The sequence below is a fragment of the Salmo salar genome, chromosome ssa06, assembly GCF_905237065.1.
Source record: "Salmo salar chromosome ssa06, Ssal_v3.1, whole genome shotgun sequence".
NCBI lineage: Eukaryota > Metazoa > Chordata > Actinopteri > Salmoniformes > Salmonidae > Salmo > Salmo salar.
The window spans coordinates 31,649,487-31,672,790 of NC_059447.1; the positions used below are offsets into that span (position 1 = coordinate 31,649,487).

The following is a 23,304-nucleotide window of genomic DNA, read 5'->3' on the forward strand; positions in this document are numbered from 1 at the left end:
CAGTTTGTCCTTTCAAGTTTATTCATTCATATTGTGTCCTGCAATCACACAGGCTTTTTGAACTGTGTCCCTCCCCCCGTGCCACGCCCCGGCCCACGGACAACTGCAGTAGAGTGCTGACATGGCGCTACGCTAAAGGTATGCTATGATACCCAATGCTGTGCCATGGTTAAAAATGATATGCTATGATACCCAATGCTGTGCCATGGTTAAAAATGGTATGCTATGATACCCAATGCTGTGCTATGGTTAAAAATGATATGCTATGATACCCAATGCATGGCCATGGTTAAAAATGATATGCTATGATACCCAATGCTGTGCCATGGTTAAAAATGATATGCTATGATACCCAATGCTGTGCCATGGGTAAAAATGGTATGCTATGATACCCAATGCTGTGCCATGGTTTAAAATGGTATGCTATGATACCCAATGCTGTGCCATGGTTAAAAATGATATGCTATGATACCCAATGCTGTGCCATGGTTTAAAATGGTATGCTATGATAGCCAATGCTGTGCCATGGTTAAAAATGATATGCTATGATAGCCAATGCTGTGCCATGGTTAAAAATGGTATGCTATGCCAGAGTGAGACACACATAGCTAACCCCCTTGTTTAAAACACAGACACCAGGAGACTGCTGTAACTGGACACAGGCATGGTGACATTTGAAGGGAACGCCATCTGGGCCGGTTTTACAACCCTGGCTGCTTTGCTTCCCCAATAGATGCAGGTGGCTGACTACCATCGTTATGAGTCCACGACAGGGGTACATTTTTGTGGTAATGACAGCACGCATGAATGTCTTTCCTCTTAACATGTGATGGAACAACTTGAGACACTAATACAATGAATCAGACGTTACAGAAATTGGGTCTGTGAGAGGGAAGACATTTCAAGCCCTTAATGATACCGCTCTATAAGACCCTATATGTCAAATGAATTGCTCCATGGTGGTATTCTTCTGCATCCAAACAGTCTGGTATTTCAGGTCACCTGTCTGAAAGCTTCTCTATGAAGGTAATTGAAAATCAGGCATCATAAACCAAAATCGTAATGTAGCCACACGTAAGGTATCTGACTTGTAAAGCTACATTTTGGAAATGTGACTATTTTGTGACTCAGCTATTTTGTTGCATGGAAACAGTGTTCATATGTCCCAGAATGTGTTTTTCCATTACAATCCATAAATAACCTAACTGACTAATATCAGACTTGATTTTCACAACGTCTGTATGCTCCATTACAAAATGGAGACCAGGATACCCTCCTGCTGCTGCTGTAAACGGTTTATTAAAATAAGGTGTGTGGGGCTCTCCATCGCCCCCTACAGGATGATGACAGGCTCTTCCTCTGACTGGCTCAGGTCCACGTGAAGCTCCAGATCTTGCTGCAGCAGCTCGCTGGTGGTGTCAGCATGGGACGAGCTCTGGGGAAGGGTAGCCTGGGACAGGCAGCCTAAAGAAGACATGGGCCGGTCCCGCACAGAGCTGCCTGAGAATGGGGGAGATAAAGGGAGGAAGGGGGGCAAGGGGGAAAGGTCAAGGGTTAGGGTTCAGGTGTCTGCTACAATCAACCTTAACAGCTGCACAGCAGCAATAGCAAAGAAGAATGCTATTTCCATGTGAGTGTTATTTCAGTACCATTCCATAGTAATCACTATTCCAGTTAGTGAAATTGGTTTATATGTTGCAAATGGGTAATGACGCTGGTGTTGACCTACCTGAGCGGCTGCGCTGGGTCTTGGCACTCTGGGGTCGCACAGGGGTCACACAGCCCGGCTCTGTGCAGCCAGGCTTCTGGAACTGGGAGCGCATGATCTTGTCTTTGCTCTTGCACATGCCTGCTGTCATTAAAACAACAACGTCACATCGCGGCCTTGACATGGGAATGACAGGACCCCACCACAACCATAGCCATACTGTACCTACATACCCATACCAGACATACACCTTCTTCCAAGTATTGAGCAAAATACTCTTTCAATACTATTTTGACTCATTCAATTGTCTCATAAATTACTGGGAATCACAACACCAAATCCCAGGCATAAAACAGGACAGCACATTTCCCTCTTTCTTCCTACAGGGCTTGATTTGTATGATCAGATATTAAGGATATTAAGATAGAAATGATGGAATGCAAGCAGTGTTACCCCAGGTTCTATTTACAGTCTGTTACAGACACCAGGCCTGATCTTCTATAACATAGTAACATTGGGTTCTTTCCAGTGTGGAACACTATACCAACCAGAGCCCCTCCCCCAACCCCAGTGCAGCCCATTCTTATTGCTAATTCACTTCCTTAAACCCTCCTAAAATACTCCCTAAAATACTCCCTAGATTTAGGGAAGCTCCTCTCTCCTTCCCTAAATCTCCTCACCCTCGTCCTTCTCCAGACCCTCGTTCCAAATCCTTCATCATACGCCACTTTAAACACTGTACTGTATCCCTCCTCAAATTCTCATTCCCAACCAAACAGCCCACTTTCTTTCTCAACCCACCCCAACTTTTCAGTCTCCTCCCCATTCTCTCCTGACCCTTCACCTCCCACTTCCCCATGATGTCCCCCCTCACTCTTCCTCCACACACTCCACTTTACTCTTTATCTCTGCACCGCGAGCCCAACTCTGGACACATTGTCCAGGGAGCGAGAGAGAGGAAACAGGCTAAGGGCAGTTGGGGCCTGGACAGAAGGCACAGTGTGATCATCATCTTAAGACGCGTTGTGTAACTGGGCCCAGGGGTGACAGTGAATCCTCGGAAGTGTGCGTCACTGTCAATGAGGAGTCCATATGGGCTGTCAGAACTGGAGTCTGGACCTCACCTCTCTCCCAGGCCCGGACCATGACAGCTGCCCACAGCATGCAGACATGTCACACTTAACATTAGGTGACTTTTTGGAGCGATGGCATAAAAATACAAAATGGACCAGTGGGAATAGTTTAACTGCACTGCAGTTGCTTGAATTGAGTAACATGAATTAAGTAGTCTATCTTTTGTTCACAATTGTCCAGATTCCATTTTCTTTTCAATACATGTAATTCCACTCTAAAAATACACAGTACTGTAGAGTAGAGCTGAATATAATCCCAGTCCAGAACCCTGTACCGTCTTTAGGAAAGATGGTGGGTAGTCTGGCATCCACAGTCTTGACCAATCTGGTTTTCAGGCGGCCCTTGTAGATATGTCCGTCCAATCCCAGGATGTCCACCTCCTCCGGCTGACCAATAGGCACAAGGACAAGGTCAAATATTTGCATACCTTACAACTGTCAAATACACCTCAAATATACTCTGTACTCAACATGATAACTTGTATAAATGGCTCAACAAACGTGATCGACCAGGTGTATTCCTATGGGCTGGCAGTGGTTTAGTTATCTGTCAGTACAGTAACCCACAGTAGGTGAGGTTGGTCTCACTCACCTGAATGCGCAGTGGGGAGCTGGAGATGGGCGGTGTCTCCTCCTCAGCCTGGATGAAGTGGCTGATGTGCTGCAGGCGGGTGTAGCGGCGGTTGGGGTAGGTCACGGTGTGGCTGCCTCCACAGCTCCGGGACATGGCCAGGTAACTGTAGTCCGCCATCTCTGGGATGCGCTCGCTAGGATGGACACAGGAGTGGAGGTTGAAGGTCAGAAGATAAACACTTCTAGAGGTTTTAAACAGACCTGACAATACAGTATTTATAGTTTGTAGGTAAATTGGGTCACCTTGCCTCCCTGACCCTTTTCTAAACCATGACAAAGCAATATGGACAACTTTTTGGTCCTTCCCCTGCTTCAATACATGTGCTCCCGGCTTCCCTGCCTGACCCTGGCCTGACTGACTGACTCACTGCTTGGGCAGACTCTGGCTGGTCCTCTGCAGCGGGCTCAGGATGTGTGGATAGCGGGAGGACCCGATCTCCCTCAGAGCCCCCTGGCTGTAGGTGCGCTCTGGGCCAACTAGATGGCTCTGCACTCTCTCTATCTGCCTACACATCATGGTGTGGATCCTCTGCACCTGCATCATGGCCCTTTCGGAGCTGGCCATCTCAAAGTGGCTGTGGTTGGTCCCTGGCCTCAGGCTGAGATGGGGGGAGAGCTGGCTAATGTCAGACACTTGTAACTGTGGAACACTTCTGACTGATCTAGCGTGGGTGTTAGGTCTTTGGGGGTAAGATAAAGTTGACTACACTGTATATTGGATGTTGGGACACTGGCACCCCCTGCTGGTTAAAATGGGGCCAAGTAAGAGTTTCAGTTGTGATGTTTGACGGAGATGTATAGAGTATGACTGTCTGCTCTCACCTTCTGCAGTGCTGGCGAACCTGCTCAAGCTCATAGATGGTGTACGGTCGGTTGGACTTGTGGGAGGGTAGGCCAGGAGTGGAGGGCACGGTGACCAAGTGCCTGTTGTCCAGTGGAGAGAGAGAAAGAAGAAAGAGAGGTAGGTGAATAAGCAGCACCACAATCCTATTATTTCAATTTCCACAATGTCTGTGTGCACTGTATAAAAATAGGACATTATTATCATTTACTTACGGTCCTGGGGTAAGCATATCGACTGGGCGGTCGCAGGAGATGCAGTGGAACCTTGCCACAAGTTGTCTATGAAAGGGACGTAACAAAGACAAATCAAATCAAACTTTATTGGTTGCATACACAGATTTGCAGGTGTTATAACAGGTGCAGCAAAATGCTTTTGTTTCTAGCTCCAACAGCGCAGTAGAATGTCTAGCAAATATAATAGAAATACACAAATAATCAAGAAACAAACAAACAAACAAACAAACAAGAAATGACAGAACGAGTCCAATTAACAATCCAGAGTAGATATATCAGAGGGAGCATGTGTCAGAATCCTGAATATAAATACATGGTGTCATGACGTGGCCCTCTTTGGGTACAGCGAGCACCATCCCCCTCTCTCTGCACCATCCCCCTCTCTCTGCACCATCCCCCTCTCTCTGCACCATCCCCCTCTCTCTGCATCATCCCCCTCTCTCTGCACCATCCCCCTCTCTCTGCACCATCCCCCTCTCTCTGCATCATCCCCCTCTCTCTGCATCATCCCCCTCTCTCTGCACCATCCCCCTCTCTCTGCATCATCCCCCTCTCTCTGCACCATCCCCCTCTCTCTGCACCATCCCCCTCTCTCTGCATCATCCCCCTCTCTCTGCACCATCCCCTCTCTCTGCACCATCCCCCTCTCTCTGCACCATCCCCCTCTCTCTGCATCATCCCCCTCTCTCTGCACCATCCCCCTCTCTCTGCATCATCCCCCTCTCTCTGCACCATCCCCCTCTCTCTGCACCATCCCCCTCTCTCTGCACCATCCCCCTCTCTCTGCATCATCCCCCTCTCTCTGCATCATCCCCCTCTCTCTGCATCATCCCCTCTCTCTGCACCATCCCCCTCTCTCTGCATCATCCCCCTCTCTCTGCACCATCCCCCTCTCTCTGCACCATCCCCCTCTCTCTGCATCATCCCCCTCTCTCTGCACCATCCCCCTCTCTCTCTCACCACCACCTCTCTCTCTTCCCCCTACACCCAGGCTCTGTTAGGCAAGTCATAAATTCCTAGAGGAGTTCTCTCCTCATGGCCAGAGTATAGAGGGAGTGAGGTTCACAGGAGAACAAAGGAACCTCTTCCACATCACAGAACTTGAGAACTGAACAATGTCCATGTTTTGGAGAATGTCTACACGGTCGGGGAAGAATCTAGCAACGAACTGGTCCGTTTTGTACAATTTTGTGAATCTCATGAGAGACAATACAGCCACATTACCATAACTCTGTTTATACAAGAGACTCGGTTGTGAGGCTTGCATCTAATTCTTGTATAAAATGAATGAGTAAAGATTAAACTATTTGTGAAATTATGTCATGTGATTTTAAACTGTTTAAAGAAAGAAACTCCAATTCCCTTTGGAGTTTAACTAAATCATTGGCCCGCCCCATGAGCACAGACATTAACCCCAACCTGAAGAATTCCCTTCAGACCAGCTTACTCCGATTACCACGAGAGGGCGAAGGTTTGAGAGCAGACCAGCTTACCTCGATTACCACGAGAGGGCTAAGGTTTGAGAGCAGACCAGCTTACCTCGATTACCACGAGAGGGCTAAGGTTTGAGAGCAGACCAGCTTACCTCGATTACCACGAGAGGGCTAAGGTTTGAGGAGAAACCATAAACCTGAGTATAAGCTAAGGTTGTAATGGTTGTTGAAACTCTGAGACTATCGATACCGACAGAATAAGAGCAAATCTTTGATACTAATTACTAGTCTGCAGCTAGGAATTCTATACCATTGAATGCGAAGGCCAACAACTGCCGAAACATCTATTCTATAACAACATTGCTGAATGTTACTCTGAACTATCCATTCTAACCGCGGAAGAGAGAGAGGGCGGACAAACTCTCCAACAGAAAGACGGACGATCCCAACAGCGATCATGACGACACACTGAGCGTAAATATATATATTGATTGCAATTATTCCCGAATGAGTGAGCGTTCATGTATAAAGGATTAGCATTTCAATCAATGAATATGATTATCAAGTGTGTAGTGACTCATTTGCGTAATTCCCGCCTTTCTCAGTCTACACCCACTTCCCTTTTGTCCACCAAGCCGTAATACCGGTTTAGCCAACTAGGGCACATCCCCTATAATTTCCTTGTAACCATATCTACTTTGTTTGTTTGTTTGTTTGTATGTGCATTTCTGTGATTATTTAGTTAGTTAATAAATAAATTATTGAGACAATTGATGTATCGAGGATTCATAGTGAAGACTGGGTTCGTGCAGATAACCAACAATTTACGACGTTTGGAATGAGACTAATTGATCAGATATTAAAATATCTGAAAGTTATATTAGGAAAATTATAACTTTGTAATCTGAATATTTTCCTTGGTGCCCCGACTTCCTAGTTAATTACATTTTACCTGATTATAATCACGTAACAATAATTACAGAGAATTGACTTGATAAACTAACAGTCATCAGTTTAATGATGCCAAAGACACGACAGTGGTGTGTATAGACAGTATATCATTTGGAAGGAAAATAGTGTGTACAATAGTAGGTATATTAGGATGCGCTATGAACAGAATACAGTATATACTGTACATACACCGTGAGTAAACAACAGTATACAAACAGAACATAGACATATAGACAGAATATAGACAGAGATAAAATGAACGAAAAAACACAGGAAGACAATGAAGGCATCATCATGTAGAACTCCATAGAGCTACCTGGACTTATCCAGCCATCATCCCTCCTGGGCCTGGCTGTGACCAGTGACATGTGACTTACTTCCTGATGCCTGCAGCGTCGTCCTCCTTCGGGGCAGGCTGGGCCTGCAGCTGCTTACGGATGCTCTTCCAGCGGTCCTCTAGCTGCTTCTTCACAGGATCCAGCTCAATCCGGTCCAGCTACACAGATAGACAACAGATGTACTACAGGGATCCCAAAGATATAAACTACCACCAGACACTCCAGACAGACATTCCATGAGATTTTTACAAGCAATGCTATCTGTCACTATAAACACGTTCGTAAAACACTTAAAAACTTGTGACATACAGACTTGTGAGATATATGTATTGGTGATAGCATATCAATGGACATGTAGGCCTATTATAAAAACATCCATTTAGCAGGGTAACTTCCTGCTCAGTCCCACCTTGCACTCCATCTCGGTGGAGATTTTGTCGATGATTTTGTGCCAGTCCTGCTCCTGGCCGGTGATCTTGCTGAGCAGCTCCTGGAACATGGTGTTGAGCTCCTCTGTCATGGAGTCAAACTGCATGCGACTCACCTTGGTGTCCAGGGCACGCTTGTCTGCTTTCTACAGGAAGAGAGGAGATGCAGTCAGGGCAATGGCAGTACTAGTGTGGGCTTGTAAGGGTTAGGTGAAACCTGTATGGACTTGTAGGGGTTAGGTGAAACCTGTATGGACTTGTAAGGGTTAGGTGAAACCTGCATGGACTTGTAAGGGTTAGGTGAAACCTGTATGGACTTGTAAGGGTTAGGTGAAACCTGTATGGACTTGTAGGGGTTAGGTGAAACCTGTATGGACTTGTAGGGGTTAGGTGAAACCGGCATGGACTTGTAAGGGTTAGGTGAAACCTGTATGGACTTGTAGGGGTTAGGTGAAACCTGTATGGACTTGTAAGGGTTAGGTGAAACCTGTATGGACTTGTAGGGGTTAGGTGAAACCTGTATGGACTTGTAGGGGTTAGGTGAAACCTGTATGGACTTGTAAGGGTTAGGTGAAACCTGTATGGACTTGTAAGGGTTAGGTGAAACCTGTATGGACTTGTAAGGGTTAGGTGAAACCTGTATGGACTTGTAAGGGTTAGGTGAAACCTGTATGGACTTGTAAGGGTTAGGTGAAACCTGTATGGACTTGTAAGGGTTAGGTGAAACCTGTATGGACTTGTAAGGGTTAGGTGAAACCTGTATGGACTTGTAGGGGTTAGGTGAAACCTGTATGGACTTGTAGGGGTTAGGTGAAACCTGTATGGACTTGTAAGGGTTAGGTGAAACCTGTATGGACTTGTAAGGGTTAGGTGAAACCTGTATGGACTTGTAGGGGTTAGGTGAAACCTGTATGGACTTGTAAGGGTTAGGTGAAACCTGTATGGACTTGTAAGGGTTAGGTGAAACCTGTATGGACTTGTAGGGGTTAGGTGTAACCTGTATGGACTTGTAGGGGTTAGGTGAAACCTGTATGGACTTGTAAGGGTTAGGTGAAACCTGTATGGACTTGTAAGGGTTAGGTGAAACCTGTATGGACTTGTAAGGGTTAGGTGAAACCTGTATGGACTTGTAAGGGTTAGGTGAAACCTGTATGGACTTGTAAGGGTTAGGTGAAACCTGTATGGACTTGTAGGGGTTAGGTGAAACCTGTATGGACTTGTTGGAATAAATACACATGTGTATGAACTTGTGTATGGACACGTATGGGCTTGTGGTGACTTGTATGGCCTTGTTAGGGTTTAGCATGGACTGGTACAGGTGACCCTGAGCATGTTGGGATTTGTAGGTACCCCTATGGTCTTGAACGGACTTGTGGAAGCTTGTCTAGACTAACAACATGTGAGAACTTGTGAGAGTTCACCTGAGATGAGTATAACACGCTGAGGGAAAGCTAAACTATGCCATGTTGTGGTGAGAGACTCACGATTTCAATCTCCATCTCCACAAGCTCTTTGTCAGCTTTCTTCTCGTCCAGTTCTTCCATGGACTTGTACAGATGCTGTGACAGAAAGACATTACTGAGAATCCTCTTTCTGTGGCTTGGAACAGAAGTACAGCATGGAGCATCTCCTATTCCCCTATGGGCCTCCCCCTGCTGCAGCCCTCCCTCCCAGACTCACGTCGATGTGGACCTGTTTCTGGCTGTGCTCCTCAATCAGGTGGTTGGCTGTGCCGTGGAGCTTCTCACACTCAGCCTGCAGCTGCATGATGGCTCCCTGAACGTCATTCATCAGCTCCGAGCTCTGGCAGAAACAACACAGAGAGACAGGGTTCTATATGTGTAATACACAGCCATGGCCCCACTGCCATGGAGCGCGCTGGCACTGACACACTCCTTTCCCTTAACACACTACTGCCCTGCTAGAGCTTCCCTTACATATCATCTCTAAACGTATCCCTCCCTCAGGGTTCAACATAACAGACCTATTATTTAATTTAAACCCTTTCTTATTCTGTTTCATCCTCTATCCTGGCCCTGCCTATAGTACCTCTGCTCCAGGTCTGCCTCCTCCCTGCTGATTCATGAATCTGCTAACCAGGCCCTGGAGATTCTCATAGCGCTGGAACAGCTGGCTGACCTTCCTGCTCACATCTACAGAGCAGGAGGGGCACGTGGAGCCTTGCTGCCCGCCTGCCTGCTCTGATCCCTGGGGCTCCTGCTGGAGGCTCTGGGAGAGCAGCGAGGAGGAGGACGCCATCATGTCCTCCAGCATGCCTCGCAGGTTGTCCATCTGCGGTGAGAGGGCAGTGTGAGGGCCATGTTGGGGCCACCAGGGGCCACTAGCTGTTACATTATGGATGATGCTGTCTCAGCTATATTCTACAGTTGAAGGTTTTACACGCTGGTGTTAGACCTGACAGTGTATTCAAATATCGATACGCACTGGAATATCTGTCTGTCTGTCTGTCTGTCTGTCTGTCTGTCTGTCTGTCTGTCTGTCTGTCTGTCTGTCTGTCTGTCTGTCTGTCTGTCTGTCTGTCTGTCTAACCTGATCCTGTAGCTGTCTGTCTTTCTTGGTCTTCTGCTCAGCCTTGGCTGAGGTGTTCTCAGTCTTCAGCAGTAGCACCTCTTCCTCCACTTTCTGCACTGCGTTCCTGAACACAGAGTGGTGGAACAGGAGCACCAGGCCATGAGGAGCAGGCCACCACCTCTCTTCCAATGGAAAACTACCACATCTCAACTGGCCATAAAACTGCTGAGGGAAGAATGGCTCGTAATAATGTCCGGAACAGAGCAAATGGAATGGCATTAAACACCTGGAAACCATGGCCTCCATACCATTCCACTGATTCCACTCCAGTAGTTACCACGAGCCCGTTCTCCCCAATTAAGGTACCGCCAACCTCCTGTGTTACAAATTACTTAGACTACCAAATGATATCAAATGTAGTTTCCATAATAAACTATCTATCATCTCTATTTAGCCTTCCTGTGTGCTCCTGTGTTGTTGTTTACCTGAGGTATAATATCTGCAGTCTGAGCAGTCCTTGATTAGGAGAGTCAGAGGAGTCCTCACTGTCTGACCCTTTGGCTGTTTCTGAGCCTCCCTCTGAGCCCTGAACTGTCCCTATGTTCAGAATCAGCTGCTCCAGTTCTCCCAGCTACGACAGGGACATGGGGTCATCAACAATGTGTGTGTGTGCGCGTGTGCGTGCGTACATCTTCCTCGCTCACCTTGGCTCTGTCACCCATCAGGCTGTCGACCAGAACTCTCAGATGATTCAGTTGATCCAACAGTTTGTCTGGCACATCCCTGTCACCTACACATTCAGGACAAAAATGGTCATCCCACACAAAAGATATCATTCAGTAAAAGAAAACATAGAATAGCCATACACTATCCAATCTCCACATTATTATCTTACCCATGTCAGTGAGGAGCTCCCGGAGGTGCTGGAGCTGGGCCTGGTCGGCCTTGCCTGCTTCCAGCAGCTCTACTCTGGTCTCCAGGGTGTTGTGTCTCTCCCTGAGCCTGCCCACGTCCCTCAGGGCCTCCACTGTCTCTGGGTAACGCTCTGCCCCGCTGGCCACACGAGACAGGGGTTTTCTGCCCACCATCAGAGCTCCATCAGAGAGGGACTGCTGGGGCAGCGCCCCCCCATGCTGGCTGACAGTGACAGTGCCAGGAGTACAGGCAGCAGCCACATCAGAGAGGGACTGCTGGGGCAGCGCCCCCCCATGCTGGCTGGCAGTGACAGTAACAGGAGTAAAGGCAGCAGCTCCATCAGAGAGGGACTGCTGGGGCAGCGCCCCCCCATGCTGGCTGGCAGTGACAGTAACAGGAGTGAAGGCAGCAGCTCCATCAGAGAGGGACTGCTGGGGCAGTGCCCCCCCATGCTGGCTGGCAGTGACAGTAACAGGAGTGAAGGCAGCAGCTCCATCAGAGAGGGACTGCTGGGGCAGCGCCCCCCCATACTGGCTGACAGTGACAGTGCCAGGAGTGAAGGCAGCAGCTCCATCAGAGAGGGACTGCTGGGGCAGTGCCCCCCCATGCTGGCTGACACTGACAGTAACAGGAGTGAAGGCAGCAGCTCCAGTGTTGGCATTGACTGAGGCGCTGAAAGGAGTCATGGTGGTCATGACAACTGATGTGGGGACAGGGACTGAGTGCCTGATTTCCTATTGGAGAAATAGCTACCATCAACACAAAGCTAATGTCTATTCCTATGTCTTGTATATGATTGCTTGATAAAGGAATCTCGCTCTTTCATGCAAGACATAAGACATGCCTTTTGCAGATTCTGTTGCTCGCTAACCAAGGTGGTCTGCATGATGTCCCAGGTTACACACTGGATGAGCTCGTCTGGGTCTGGGTAACGCCCAACTCTGTCCTGCAGCTCTTTCTGTGATAGAGAGAAGACAAGAAAGAGAGGAAGTCATGATTAACCTCTTTTTACTAGAGTTAGCTACTACAGTACTATACTATTGTTTGTCTCCTCTTAACAATATAGTATATCATTTCTGAGCTCGGAAAGCAGTCTCCTCAGTTCCAACTCACGGTGGCAGAGTCCAGGTTGTCCAGTCGGTGGCAGTACTGTTCCACTTCGTTGATTCTGTCAACCAGCTCACTCATATTCAGCTGGAACCCAAAAACACCCAGAGCAACGTCATGCTACCAGATGGAAACAGATATGTAGGATGATCCCTATTATCCTCACTCTATTGTTGGGGTGAGTGACAGGCCAGGTTGCCAGAGATAAGCTGTGGCTCTTTGATGCTGTTGCCCTCTGTATGACACCATGTCCCCTACAGAGAGTGATGGGGGGAGGGGACCAGGGCCAGGGTGGATCGGGCTCTACATGACGCTATATTTCACCACTGTGTGGGGTGGTGAAATGGAGAAGGATTCCCTAGTGATGAGCACTGGGTATATCCCCTACTGTAGATTCATGAGGGAGATGAGCAAGGTTGCCAAATGTTGTCTGTCTGCAATCCTACCTCACTATGAGGGTTTGCCAGTATGGATGTGTGTCTGACCTGGTTGAGTTGGTTCTGGAGGCTCTTGACCTCTTTCTTCAGGTCGTCTCTGGACTCCTTCAGGTCCTGGATCTCCTTCAGCAGATCCTGGATCAGCGACATAGACTGGAAACACAACAGAGTGTGTTCGAAGGACTCAAAGCTCAAAGAACCTCACTTCACTGGTCAGATCACTTAACACAATCATTACTTTTTGTCAGTTTCTGTTATAATGACTGAATCGTAGGCTATAGAAATAAAGAGGGTCGCACATGCGATATATAAGCTCCCAGTAATGTATTGGGTAAACCTCCAACATTTCGGCATCACGGTGCCTTATTCAGGGTGAATCAACACGCATGGTGATCTCTTTACATTAGGTCTAAAGCTTTTTCACAGCCTCTTCATGCCCAAAACACTTGAAACTGACTCAGCCCAGTTCTCTAATCTCCCAAAGTAAGACTCTGTGAAACTTTGAAGCGGTCAGGGGACTCATTAAGGTAGAAATCCCCCTGACCAAAGCCATATGTGTGACTATTCCCCTGGCTACTTCCTTTGAAGATCAGTAGGAAGATCCTAAACCCCTTCATTTAGGAGGGATCCCAAAACCCCTCTCCGTGGCTCCATCCAGTTGACATTTCACCCCAAGGGAGGTTACCAGGACACCACCATCCATATGCAGTAGATGAGATACACCAGCTGTTACAAAGCAGCGGTAGGACCTGTCTGTCTCCAGATAATCCATGTTTTTCAGAGTACATAACCCCTGCCCATATGGAACCACTCCACTCTCTAACACAGCTGAGGCCTTGTTGACAGAGTAAACCCACACATTTGCTCTGGGTGTTGCAAATTAGAAATAGCTTGTGTTAACTAAGCAAAGTTGAAACAGGTGGCTTTGAACGTATTGACCAGAGATCCGGTGGGTTTTTCTAATGCACCCAGACATGAAATGACGCATAGCGACCCCACTGAGCTGCACAGGCCGTCAAACAATTGGCTGAATAACTAATAGGTTGTTAAGTGAGCTGTAAACGTGGAAGTGATATATGACCTGCGCGTATGGAATTTCTGGAGGAGACCACCTTTTCATTGATCGCCTCAAGCATCTCAAAGACATGAGATTAGGCAAAACATGATCAAATCTTGTAAGCAGGACATACACTAGAATATTCTAACCTGGCAACCAACCCAACTCCTAATGACAAACAGAGAGACAATCAACTGTATCTGTCACATTTTGATGAGTGGGTCCAGGGTATGGTTCATTTCCTATGAGATTCCTTTGACACTTTAAAAGCTACTCGTGAGGCTGATTGGACATATTGAGTTCACAGGAAATGATGATAATTGCCTACATCAGCAAACAGTAGGCAAAATGTATGCATCGTCCTATTCCCTCAAAGGAGCTGGGCTCCCTAACCAGGGGACGTCCGCAACCGTAACTTCCTCTGACACAATGTCCCTAGTACTCTGTCTGTTTGTCTGTGAGGATGTTGTTTGGACAGAGTGCCCAACCTCCTTCCTGTTTCTGCCACAACATCTGGGTCAGCATCACCCACAAGTCTGTTGCAAATGGTAACGGACAGGACAACATAAATACAAGCCCCTTCTGACAACAAGCAAAACTCCAGTACAAGGGGTAGGAAATTAGTAACTAACATAATATAAGTACACTGACTTTTACTGTCCCAACGATAAGGAAGTTATTTGCGATTGGGAAGATAGACATCCGCTCTACCTCCCTGTTACTCTTTAGTCAGCCATTAACTAAGATGGCCGGTGGCCTGGAATCCTTCCACGCCACTGTGAACACAGAGCGCCACTCAGGCAGACTTTTAGCTACCCTCTCAGATCCAGGACATGTACCCTGTGGGGTCACAGCGGAGCACACCTTTATCAACCACAACAATCCCCTGATAACCTCTGCCATGGGTTAAGAAGAAAGAGACCCTAGCTAAGGGCCTGTATGCGGGAAATACAATATGCTGCTATGAGTTGTGAGGCAGAAACTGATGGACATTGTGTCTTAGTTTGGTCTTCAGGGATATGGCAGACAGGGCCAGAGAAGGCCAGACAGGGCCAGCGAGGGCCAGAGGTCCAGACAGGTCCAGTGGATACTGGTACTGACCCACAGCAGAGGATTTTCAGAGGCACCTTTGCCTGTACCCACTGGCTGTCCCTCCCTCATATCACCTGAGTGTTAACTGGGCAGGTCTGGGCAACATCAGTGAAGATAGCTAAGTCCTGCGCAATCTTTTATCTTCCTACTTGCTTTATTTACGCAGACTGTCATGTCTCTATCAGTGTCCATATTTCAAACTCATTTCAGATGACAGCAGAGATACAGTTCAGAGTGTGGTATGAAGTACTGGACCGACACCGATTCTAAATTGTGTACACCCCAGGAGGTTGGTGGCACCTTAATTGGGGAGGACGGGCTTGTGGTAATGGCTGGAGCTGAATAGGTGGAATGGTTTCAAACACATCAAACATATGGAAACCACGTTTGACTACGTTCCATTAATTCCATTCCAGCCATTACAATGAGCCGTCCCCTCTCAGCAGCCTCCCCTCGTGATCTGTACTACTCAGCTATTCAATTTTGTTCCACAGCGAACACAGGAGTGGTGCTTATCTTTGGGGAGTGGCCTTTCCTTTGGAAACTGGAACAGAGACACAGCGAGGTCATTTGAGAAGACAGTGTGGTGCCCATCACCTATTGTGCTGTGCTCTGTCATCAATATCCTTATCCAGTGTTGAGTGTTCTGAAATGCTCACCATTCACCACACAGACAGGCCCCCAGCTGTGGAACAGGGCTTTGATGAGCAAGCACTCAAGGACTTAATACAGATAAGAGGGGCTGAATCACTTGCCAGCAGCATATCCCCCTGCATTCTACTGCTGGCTTGCCTCAGAAACTAGGTAGTTGGTCCTGGTCGGTACCTGGATTGGAGACAGAATGCTGCTGGTGTAACAGTATAGCTTCAGTCCCTCTCCTCGCCCCTACCTGGGCTCGAACCAGGGACCCTCTGCACACATCAACAACTGACACCCACGAAGCATCGTTACCCATCGCGCCAAAAGCCGCGGCCCTTGCAGAACAAGGGGAACAACTACTTCAAGGACTCAGAGCGAGTGACGTCACCGATTGAAACGCTATTAGCGCACACCACCGCTAACTAGCTAGCCATTTCACATCGGTTACACTGGAAGGCCAATAGGTGGTACTCTTCCCTCTGGTCTAAGGAAATTCCAGTGCCCCAGGGCTGTCTTTCAGTGTCCTGACTCTGTGGTCACTAAAGATCCCATGGCACTTATCGTATGAGTAGGGGTGTTAACCCCGGTGTTGTGGCTAAATTCCCAATCTGGCCCTCATACCATCATGGCCACCTAATCATCCCTAGGTTCCAATTGGCTCATTCGTGCCCTCTCCTCCCAACGTTAACTCTTCCCCATGTCGTTGCTGTAAGAGAATATGTTAGTCAATTTACCTGGTAAAATAAGGGTCAATAAATAAACCTCAGACTCTAACATCTGTCACAAGATGGATGTCTAGTCTAGAATACCCAGTGGAACTGTAATGTAATCCTATTTCTTGACTGTTATGGACATTTTTCTTTGACCACAAAAATGTTTTGGGATGATTTGGCGCCTATCTTACGACAAGCAAAATTGTGCATCACAGACAAATCAAAGTTTCAACACAGTTTTGACTGTTGATCAAGGGAGGCAGCACTGCCACAGCAGCAGTGTTCAACTTTCACCTGTCCTCGCATAACATTATTTCAATTTATAATACAATTATAACTCAGCGATGACAGTGTGATTTTAATAATTACATTTTGAGGAAGAGCCTGTCTCACCTTGGACACGCCGTCCTCACTCGCCTGAGCCTTGCTGCGAAGCTGCATTAGCTGCCACAAGTCGTTGACCGGTGTTGTGGTTGAGGCAGTGCGGCTCAGAAGATCTGTACCGCTAGGAAGCTTCTCCAGCGCGGCCATCTGTCTCTCTATCTGCCGAAGTTTGTCTTCCATGTGATGGTACGGGCTAGAGGACTTGGTCAGATGCGCCACAGTGCCATGGGGCTCCTGTGGCGGGGTATCCTGCTCTCTCCAGCCGGTGGTCACATTTTGGATTTTCAGGTGTCCCAGGATAGCGTGGAGGAGGGTATGCAACGCATTGAAGTTGACAGCTCCAACTTCAGGTGTCCCGATCGACAGGTTCACCAAATCGAACAAACTAATGTCAGCTGACATTTTGTCTCACACTACTTTTGAGTTGATGTTATTAAAAAGTATTTACGAGGGATATGAAAGATATATCTTCTTCCAATATTGCCATCTTAGTTTGTAAAAATTAAACGCCAGAATGATTCAATTAAACAACATAAGATGAAAAAAACGACAGGATCGAACGCTATTTTTTTTTTAAATGTAAAATTATAGAACAAAAATACTCTGATTCTTCTGTACTAAATAAAGTGTTTGTAAATTAGAATGAAATGTTCCCTACACAGTTAATTTTCAACACCTTTTCGTTGCTACTCAATCTCGGTTGTTTCTTATTCCAATGCCATTTCTAACCTTATTTTAGAAATTGGTTCAATTTGGTTCTAATCTCTCACGCCTACCATAGAACCGTATTGGACGTAACAATGACAGTGAGTACAGTTCTCTTTTGTGATTGGATGTAGCCTCCTTCCATTACACAATAATTGCGTCCCACATTGTGACTCACAGCGTCCCTGGTTGCTGAGCAACAAGGCAGAGGCGGGCATCAAATCCTCATCAGGTAGGACAAAGGTTGTGTTGTTGAGAAAGTATGCAAAGCATCACCTGTTCTCACCCCAGGTATGCAAAAGGAGCATACAGACACGAAAAAAGGCTCAAAATAGCAATTTAATAATAATAAAAATGTAAAAAACAAGCGTGCATATCCTGGTGCCTTTCTAAGTAACTACATTCAAGTATAAAATCTAGTTCATAATCCAAAACACATAGTTTATTCCCTCAAAATCCTATTGATTGCCTCACATCCAATGGCTCTGAACAATCTTCAAACTCAGTTTTTCATGTGCCACAGAACTGAACTCTACATTAAGCAATCCACACAATGAATGAAATGATTCATGAATTAGACTATACATTTTTGGCAAGGAGGAGCACAAACACTGTAAACAGTTCGTGACCTCAATCGAAATTGCATGATGAAAATGTAGAACAAAAAATGCTTGATGTTTGCAGAGTGCAAAGGCCATTGTTTCGATGTGAGTTCTAAATAAAACCATAGCCTTATAAACTTATAAGCTCAAGAGTTCTTCAATGTGACATTTTAACAGAGCAATATAACCTAGAGCAGTTTAGACATAAAAATTCTGGTCTACATTTTGTAATTCACCATTCATCCTCAATACACTATCTATGGCCTTTTGGATCCCACTTTTGACAAAACCTATGGAATACTAGATACTCTGAAAGTGTGATGCAAATATTGACAAAGAAAAAACATTTAGAGCATTGATCAACAATTTCGTACAGATATCACTATAACAAATAATTTAAATTGCAATAAGCTAGTGTATATGCGTCTTGATAATTTATCCCTTTATGACAAATGCCATCTTTCAAGAAATCTAGATGCAGTCGAGTCCTGATAAATGCAATGGCTTGGCAGTATTCTAAATGTGTATACTAAACCTGAGCATGCAGAAGTGAAAAGTGTATTTGAACTGATAAACTGTACTGCATGTAAACAGAGTTTGTACATATCCAATGTGCGCTTATCAAGAATCGACTGTACTACGTTTTCTTCTTCTATCAAATTGAAGTAGTATAATAAGATTGATGTTGAGACTGGAAACCTTGGTAGGAATAGCAGTCTAGCCAAACCTTAGTCAATGACTACTGCACATTGAAACCAACCAGCTGAACATCTACATGAAGACAGAAGCACAGTGAATGACATTGAACATGAAAATAAAGGCTCCTCTGTGCACAACTGATTCACTCCAAGTAAAATATACAGTATTTAAGTGTATCTTCCACTTGAAAGGCAAAAATCTAAAGAGCTGTGATTGACTGTGCTAAAACAGTGTTACTAGTCTCTGCTTATTGGAATCAATAGAGCTGTGAATGACTGTGCTAAAACAGTGTTACTACAGTCTGCTTATTGGGGCTGAGGTGGGCCAGTCAAACTGTCAGTTGAAGGATTCCAAAGGATAGCTAGGTTGATAGGAAGGTGTTATACCGACTCTTCCCCAGATGACCCGTCCAGCTGTGAATAGCTCCTCCCACCGTGACCCCCTCCTCCCATAGGTTGTCATATGCTGTCATAGTCAGTGTCCCGTCGGCTGGAGACCACCACCCACTCAGCCACGAAGAAGGATAGCGTGCCCAGGAAGCCCACCACAACCATGATGAGCAGCTGCCAGTGCAGCAGGAGATAGTTACTGTAGAAGAAGGCCAGGGCTGCAGTGATGGACTGTGGACAAGAGCACCAAGTTACACCACTGTAATACAGCAACTGTGGTTAGCAAGTATGGGGAATCATCAAGGGATATACCAAGCAAATAGCTCAATGTTATATTTCTTCAAATCATTCAGAGTAATACATTATCACCATAGATAGCAAACCATATCGTGTGTGTAGGCCTAACAGATATCAATGTACCTGGACAAACTTGAAAACGGCAAAGGCAGGAGCGCTGTCCTCCCGGAACATGAATCCCACAATGCTCAGCAGTTGGGTGTTGAAGCAGCTGTCCCCCAGGCCCAGCAGGAAGCTGCACAGCAGAGCCACCTCAACACTGAACAAACAACACAACAAGTTAATACAGACATGAAACCTTACACAATCTGCAGTAACCTGATAGAGTTCAAATGCAATTATGAACTACTGCTACACTTAACATAATGCTCATGTCCTGACCTGCTGTATTCCTATGCAAAGGACGTGGAATTGTTGTAATAGTAATCAATAGTCATTGTTTTATGGGCCAACTGAGTAAGCCCTGCTGTGTACCTGGGGGTGATGTATGCCTGTAGGTGTGTGCCCTCTTCTGGGGCAATAGGGGCATCACTGGCGATGTTCAAGAAGATCAGGTAAAAGGCCACGAAGTGAGTGATCAGCCCCAGCAGCACGACCGGGTTCCTCCCAAACCGGTTGCACTTGTTCAGCATCCCAAACACGCCCCCTCCTGGACAAACAGAGACACAGCAAAAACAGAAGCGTTGACTTCCTCAAATCATCAGTCCCTTCCTGTCAACCAGTTTATCTGCTTTCCAAACCTCACGTGTATCATGTGATCTGAAACAGCACTGAAGATTTAAAAAAATGACTTTGACTCACCCAGGATCTCTCCCAGGCCAATGAAAATGCCAGATAGCCCGATCAGACTCTTAGCATCGTCCCCAAATTGAGTCATGGCTCCTATACATGTCCCGTATACCCCACTGTAAAATGTCAACTCTAGGCCTGAAGGTGGAGAAGGAGCAAGAGTTACACACATAGAACCTATGGTTACGCATTTAAACATACTCAATGTCAATTGAATATGCATCCGTTTATATTTCTATACTAGCATCCACTGAAAGAAGTTCCTCATGTTGGAAATAGCCCCCCCCCCAAAAAAGAATCTTGATTAATTGGAATGAATTTGCCCACCTGTGTATGCTATGGAGATACTCAGCAGTAGCATCTCTTTAGTGACAGACAACTGCAACGCTTTCTCTGTAAGAAGAGGGCACATATCAGTCAGCTGAGCTCTGGGCCTTTGTTGCTGACATGACAGATTGAAGTAAGACGCAACCAATGAACTCTGACTCACTGAAAGCATCCAGAGCCTGGGAACCGAGACCTGGAGTCGCTCTGCAAGGAAGAGAAATCCATAAATAAACTTAAGTACAGCCTTTCCAGACATAAAGGAATATTGGATTATCCAGATTCAACCCAGGCCTATGGAGGAATACAAAGTACCTTACATAAAACAGCAGGTACAGAATGCACAAACACCATTTGTATGGCATATCTATTAGTATATCACTATTTCATGTGTATGTATGCATGACAACATGCGTGATTCTGGTCAATAAAAGGGTAGATAAGGAAAAATGTTCTTGTGCTAGTTTACTCTAACTTTAGACCTAGACAATGTTTTCCATCACAGCCTGTCTGCAGACTACACTCACACGACGATAGAGGAGCTCTCTGTGGACTCAGTCTGTAGCAGTGACTCAGACGCCTCGGAGGGTGTGGCCTCAGGCTCCGGCTTCTGGATCAGGAAGAACAGAAAGCTGCCCACCAGGCTGATGACCGTGAGAGAGATGAAAACCGTCTGGCGATCCTTGTCTAGCACACACACACACACACACACACACACACACACACACACACACACACACACACACACACACACACACACACACACACACACGTCAGCAACTTATGGCCAAAATGAAATTTCCTCATTGTGTCAAGGGAACTTAGGGAATGCTAGATACTATAAAAAGGAAAGGGGAAAAGACTAATGAATCTAAGTAGAATACATTCAAAAGATATCTACATTGTTATAGTAAAAAGTTAACCAAAACTGATGACATACCTGATATGTGAACATGGCCATGCCAGGCAAAATAAATATACATGTTTCCAAAGAATAAGCTGCAAAATGGGATAGATACATGTTAGGCAGTCCAACACCGTGGATTCAGTACCAGAGTAAAAAAGCTGTGGTAAACAGTGATGCAATCAATACAGTTATGCTGATAAAAGAAGTACCTGAACTGTAGCAAGGCCCAGAAAATACCACTGTTCCTGCCGATGGTGGCATCTGTAGAGTTGATGGTGAGTAGGTTCCCCTGAGCTGTCCACAATACTAGGCCACAGATGGAAAGAGATTGAAAGAATAAAAAGAAAGAGAGTTATGTGTTGATAGGAAATACAAGTTGTTAATTCTCAAGTAAGAATAACACAGTCTTCTTACTTGCAGCCGCTATTCCAACAACTACAGACGCCGTGTAGAAGCTCCAAGTGTAGGGGTGGATGAACATTGCAATGTATCCACTGATGGAAATAAAACATTGGACAGTGTTAACATCACAAATAAGCTAATGAAAACAAGTTCTTTATGCACACTCAGAGAGAATAGATAAATAAACAGTTCTGTAAACAGGTATAGGCTACAGTGGGTTGATTTAAAGAAAGGTCAAAAGAGTGTGCTCACCTGTATACTAGTCCACTAAAGAACATGGACAACTGGGGGCCTATAACAGCCACTACTGAGGGAGCAATCAGGTTGGATGCAGAGAAAACTCCATAGATGATGGCCATGCTACATGTAAAGACACGTGTAAAAGTGAATTAGATGATATTGCGCCAATGTAATACCACTATTCATAGAAAATGTTAGCAACATGGCTACAAGTGCAGGCATTTTATTCAATAAGGATGTGTTTGAATAAAAAAAAATGCCTGGTGTTTGCCTGCCACGGGTGGTGTCATTAAGATGTCCATAAAGGCCAACAGCAGCAATTAAATCCCAGATGAGGCCCTACATCACCACAGTCATATGCATGTTATTTACGAAATACCTCAGGAAACTGGGATAGTGTAGAGAACTGAAAGTCAACTTTGTTGCCTAAACTGGGCAGATTCAATTACTTACCTTTGGAGACCTCTTTGAGAGAGAGAGACAGGATTACAATTTTCCAACAGTTCTAATCTATACCATAGGAGCCGCATAGGTCAGTCACAGTATTTCAGCATCACAATGAATTACCTTGTGTATCCACTCCCATGGAATTCAGTGCTGTTGAAACTCTTGATCACAGTTTGCTGAAAAAGCATGAGACATAAACAATTGACAGCATCAATATGAACTTCCCCTGTAGGTTCCCTACAGTTGTGTGGCTTGAATTTGTATGTATCATTTGTCAGTTCAACCATACCTCTATATTGCCGCATGTTTGGAAAGCAGTGAACATGAACATAAATCCAAACCCCAGGATTATGATGTTCAATAGTGTCTTTCCCTCTGGACCCATGCTTGCTGCAGGGTGTCACTGTAATATTACTTGACGAAATGGGTTAGTTAAAAAACCTCTGAAGGGGTCCACAGCTCATCTGAAGAAAACAGAATCAAAACAACCTTGGTGACAAAACTGTAGAAAGGATGCTATGCTATGAATATGAACTATTGTCAAGACAATACATATCTAGGTAGATCTGCTACCAAATAATCACTATAGTAAGTATTTCCTTACTTTTGTCTGTTTAGCCACTTGAGAAGAGAACAATTGACCGAGTCGGGTGCTGCACTGTATAGTCCTTGTTTGTGCAAGCTACATAGTTAGCAAACCAATAACGACTTGTGGAGATACCAGATGGACTCAAATCCTAGAAAGAATCCAACAATAATGTACTAGACTACGACCCTTTTCTCCCGTCTAGCTTAAAAATAGTCTTTGAATATTTTTCAGTCAGTGACCAAAACTGTTCGTCATGTGAGATAGTCAGCTGACATTTCAAGGCGTACAACCCAAAGCCCACTGGGAAACTGAGTTTATTTGCTATAGTCTGACGTCA

General features: G+C 45.7%; 2 protein-coding genes across 5 annotated transcripts; both read right to left on the reverse strand.

Annotated features, from left to right (window-relative positions):
• Positions 1 to 1,277: 1,277 nt before the first annotated feature.
• LOC106606957 (glutamine-rich protein 2) lies at positions 1,278 to 17,544 on the reverse strand. Of its 4 annotated transcripts, none has more exons than XM_045720275.1 (20): positions 16,587 to 17,544; positions 12,741 to 12,845; positions 12,262 to 12,342; positions 11,993 to 12,106; positions 11,129 to 11,882; positions 10,938 to 11,023; positions 10,719 to 10,864; positions 10,252 to 10,357; positions 9,751 to 9,993; positions 9,382 to 9,504; positions 9,186 to 9,260; positions 7,683 to 7,847; positions 7,313 to 7,431; positions 4,531 to 4,596; positions 4,297 to 4,398; positions 3,843 to 4,073; positions 3,434 to 3,608; positions 3,117 to 3,228; positions 1,730 to 1,852; positions 1,278 to 1,500 (listed from the first exon to the last, which is right to left on the reverse strand). In XM_045720275.1, the coding sequence occupies exons 1-20, from the start codon at positions 16,977 to 16,979 to the stop codon at positions 1,334 to 1,336; spliced, it is 3,486 nt and encodes a 1,161-aa protein (XP_045576231.1). In that variant the 5' UTR covers positions 16,980 to 17,544; the 3' UTR covers positions 1,278 to 1,333. The 4 variants fall into 4 exon arrangements, with proteins under 4 accessions (XP_045576231.1, XP_045576232.1, XP_045576234.1 ...); XM_045720276.1 differs by having other exon boundaries at positions 1,730 to 1,849; positions 16,587 to 17,543; XM_045720278.1 differs by lacking the exon at positions 3,843 to 4,073 and having other exon boundaries at positions 16,587 to 17,542.
• A 59-nt stretch (positions 17,545 to 17,603) lies between these two features.
• mfsd11 (major facilitator superfamily domain containing 11) lies at positions 17,604 to 23,189 on the reverse strand. Its single transcript, NM_001173595.1, has 14 exons — positions 22,983 to 23,189; positions 22,668 to 22,842; positions 22,499 to 22,554; positions 21,944 to 22,051; positions 21,704 to 21,783; positions 21,499 to 21,595; positions 21,323 to 21,381; positions 20,910 to 21,069; positions 20,549 to 20,589; positions 20,386 to 20,451; positions 20,071 to 20,196; positions 19,744 to 19,918; positions 19,393 to 19,528; positions 17,604 to 19,203 (listed from the first exon to the last, which is right to left on the reverse strand). Exons 2-14 carry the CDS (start codon positions 22,761 to 22,763, stop codon positions 19,042 to 19,044), a joined length of 1,362 nt encoding a protein of 453 aa, NP_001167066.1. The 5' UTR covers positions 22,764 to 22,842; positions 22,983 to 23,189; the 3' UTR covers positions 17,604 to 19,041.
• Between the last annotated feature and the right edge of the window lie 115 nt (positions 23,190 to 23,304).

Bases quoted from the DNA above. Each gene is read 5' to 3' on its own strand.
- mfsd11 (NM_001173595.1), bottom strand. From the start codon at position 22,763: ATGGGTCCAGAGGGAAAGACACTATTGAACATCATAATCCTGGGGTTT. The intron at 22,052-22,498 runs GTAATTCATTGT...CTTTACATGTAG, and splicing joins CATGGGAGTGGATACACAAG to CATGGCCATCATCTATGGAG. The intron at 19,529-19,743 runs GTACACAGCAGG...TTGTTTGTTCAG, and splicing joins CAGGCATACATCACCCCCAG to TGTTGAGGTGGCTCTGCTGT.
- LOC106606957 (XM_045720275.1), bottom strand. From the start codon at position 16,979: ATGTCAGCTGACATTAGTTTGTTCGATTTGGTGAACCTGTCGATCGGG. The intron at 11,024-11,128 runs GTAAGATAATAA...CTGAATGTGTAG, and splicing joins GGAGCTCCTCACTGACATGG to GTGACAGGGATGTGCCAGAC. The intron at 10,865-10,937 runs GTGAGCGAGGAA...TCCCTGTCGTAG, and splicing joins TGATGGGTGACAGAGCCAAG to CTGGGAGAACTGGAGCAGCT.